Raw genomic sequence first — 2,500 nt, 5'->3', positions numbered from 1 at the left:
TGTATAACAGATATAAACCCAATTGCAGCTTAAAGTGATCTCGTTATACCTTCAGACCATGTATGGCAGTTTTCATGGTTAATTAAATGGGAAATCATATTAGCTAGATTACATTCACTCCTATATCTAAGGTCTAAAATTACCTGATTAACAAACAATGGGATCACGAAAATAATTTGAGAATGATATTTAACACGCTTCATAAACCCAAGTTTACATGTACAGTTACATACAAAAAATCTCTGAGCTTGTGCTAATATTAGTTTGACAAATATTACAATGAATACAACTATAAAAAAAACAAAATCAACATTACAATTTAACAAAAATCTTGACGCTTTTCATAGCTGCATCTTACACGATTTGTGTCTTCGGATCGAAAGTTCGAAACAACACTCATCATTCTGATACAGTGAAGCATTATACTACATCATAATAACCAAGTTCCTCTAACTTCTTTCGCTGGATATCACGAACTTCCTCCACTGTGTAGGGATTGATGGAGAAGTAAACAAAGCAAGCCACAGCAATTAAGAGGATGATAACCAACATACTGTTTAGCAAATACTTTTCCCATGTTTCCTGGTGTAAATTCGTCAGTTCAGCTAAGTGTTCGTTCATGGCGACTGCTTGGTTCTGATGGGTAGAAAGTACAGGCAATGAGCTAATATAATTACGAGTGCCAGCATTACAATTATCTAGTTTAATTAAACATGAACAGATCCATAAAATACAGTAAGATGAATGGGTGTCTTTCAAAGGAAGTCACGTGAGCATTAAGAAAGAGATACAAGAAAAGCTGAATGGGTTTTGTATTCCGTTCTTAATCAAAGGTAGAGGGAGAGAGGGAAAAGAAAAGGGAGAGGGTAAGGGGGTGGAGAGGGAGAGGAAGAGGGAAAGGGAGAGGGAGAGGAAACGAAAGAGGGAGAGGGAGAGGGAAAGAAAGAGGGAGTGGGAGAGGGAAAGAAAAATGGATAGGGAGAGGGAAAGGTTGAGGAGGAGAGGGAGGGAGAGAAAGAGAAAGAGAGAGAGAGAGCGAGAGAGAGAAAAAAAGGAGAGGGAGAGTTGTAATTAATACATAATTGTTAACCTGATCTCAGTGAACATTCAGTACATCTGCGCTTCACGTTTTTCTTTTTCTTAAATCAAACACTCACCTGAGCATCTTTTGAAACGTCAAATCCACAGATACAATTGTACGCTCTCTTGTACCATGGCAAAGGGTGATCCACGTCTACGCTTGCTTCTGCAAAATAATAATAAGCCAGTCTTAAAACACTGTCTGGAACAATTTACGCAGCATCAGAGAGAGAGAAAAAGAGAGAGAGAGAGAGAGAGAGAGAGAGAGAGAGAGAGAGAGAGAGAGAGAGAGAGAGAGAGAGAGAGAGAGAGAGAGAGAGAGAGAGAGAGAGAGAGAGAGAGATAGAAAGAGTATAGCTGGAATAAGAGAGATAGATAGAACGAGCTGGAGCAAGAGAGACAGAAAGAGGTCAAGAGAGAAACAAAATTGAAGCAGGACAGTGAGATCGAGAGCGTGAGAGAAAGAGAGAAACAAAACTGAACCAGAAGAGACAGTCAGATCGAGTCTCCCCAAAGCTAATCGTTACCCCACTTACCTTCGACAGTGTGAGTCACCTCCAGGAGCTCGTTGTGGACTCTCTCCTTCATCTCAAGGTCATCCTCACGGTCCCTGTGGTCGAACCTTGTGAAGTAGGTCGTCCTAATGAGCTGAAGAAAATGAATGATTCATATAATGAATAAGTGGAAGACAAATGGGGATGAGTTGGATGGCGTGAAAATAAAAAATAAAAATGGGAATAGAGGGAATTGAGAGATTTATATAAAGGAATATTGATAATAGGCGTGTGTGAAAAGGCGAAATAATAGATATATCAATTTAGGAAATACGACAGGTCAAACAAAAGTATATATTATATGCATACATATTGCATATATAGAAAATGAAAAATAGAGTAGAATAATTTCCCAATTCTTAGCATCCAACATCAGTGAACACGATCTGCTAAAATCTGCCAGACTGGGAACTTACCCGCCATTCCTCTGGGGGCTCTGTGATGAAAGTCACAATGACCGACACGAGGCACGTTCCCCAAAACAACAACGTGGCAAAATACATGTAGTGAATCTGAAATGTATCGAAATGTTGGCTGTTAATACTCTGTAAATCTTGGTTGATACACCGTCTGTTAATGACTATGTGCGAAGCATTCAAATTAATTACCCTGTTTCCAACTGTACTTTTGAGCAAGGGTGAAAACATACAAGAATACAGAGACAATATTACAATATCTACATGTTATGATTCAGTTTTATGACATTCATAATGTTCAAGTATGCAGTTTCGCAAATGGAGAAAACGTGACATCAAAACAGCGATACATAAAAACAATAAAACAATCTCAAAAGACTTCTCTTCTAAGCTCTCAGTGTCACGACACCGACCGACATCCGAACAAACGAACCTTTCTGATGATATTCG

General features: G+C 38.9%; 1 protein-coding gene across 1 annotated transcript in view; it reads right to left on the bottom strand.

The window, feature by feature from the left end:
* LOC122250542 (sodium/mannose cotransporter SLC5A10) overlaps positions 1-2,500 on the bottom strand; it is a 46,364-nt gene that overhangs the window by 787 nt on the left and 43,077 nt on the right. The window contains exons 11-15 of the mRNA XM_043012015.2: positions 2,484-2,500; positions 2,051-2,146; positions 1,617-1,728; positions 1,158-1,246; positions 1-636 (exon numbers count right to left, since the gene is read on the bottom strand). The exon at positions 1-636 is cut by the window's left edge and continues 787 nt beyond it; the exon at positions 2,484-2,500 is cut by the window's right edge and continues 103 nt beyond it. Of these exons, the coding sequence (XP_042867949.2) occupies positions 421-636; positions 1,158-1,246; positions 1,617-1,728; positions 2,051-2,146; positions 2,484-2,500 (530 nt within the window). The 3' untranslated portion in view covers positions 1-420. The remainder of the gene's footprint in view (positions 637-1,157; positions 1,247-1,616; positions 1,729-2,050; positions 2,147-2,483) is intronic.

The sequence above is a fragment of the Penaeus japonicus genome, unplaced genomic scaffold (genome assembly GCF_977035675.1).
Source record: "Penaeus japonicus unplaced genomic scaffold, GWHDUDI00000001_assembly GWHDUDI00000013, whole genome shotgun sequence".
Lineage (NCBI taxonomy): Eukaryota > Metazoa > Arthropoda > Malacostraca > Decapoda > Penaeidae > Penaeus > Penaeus japonicus.
The sequence above is the reverse complement of the archived record's forward strand: the minus strand, read 5'-3'. Positions and strand labels throughout refer to the sequence as shown.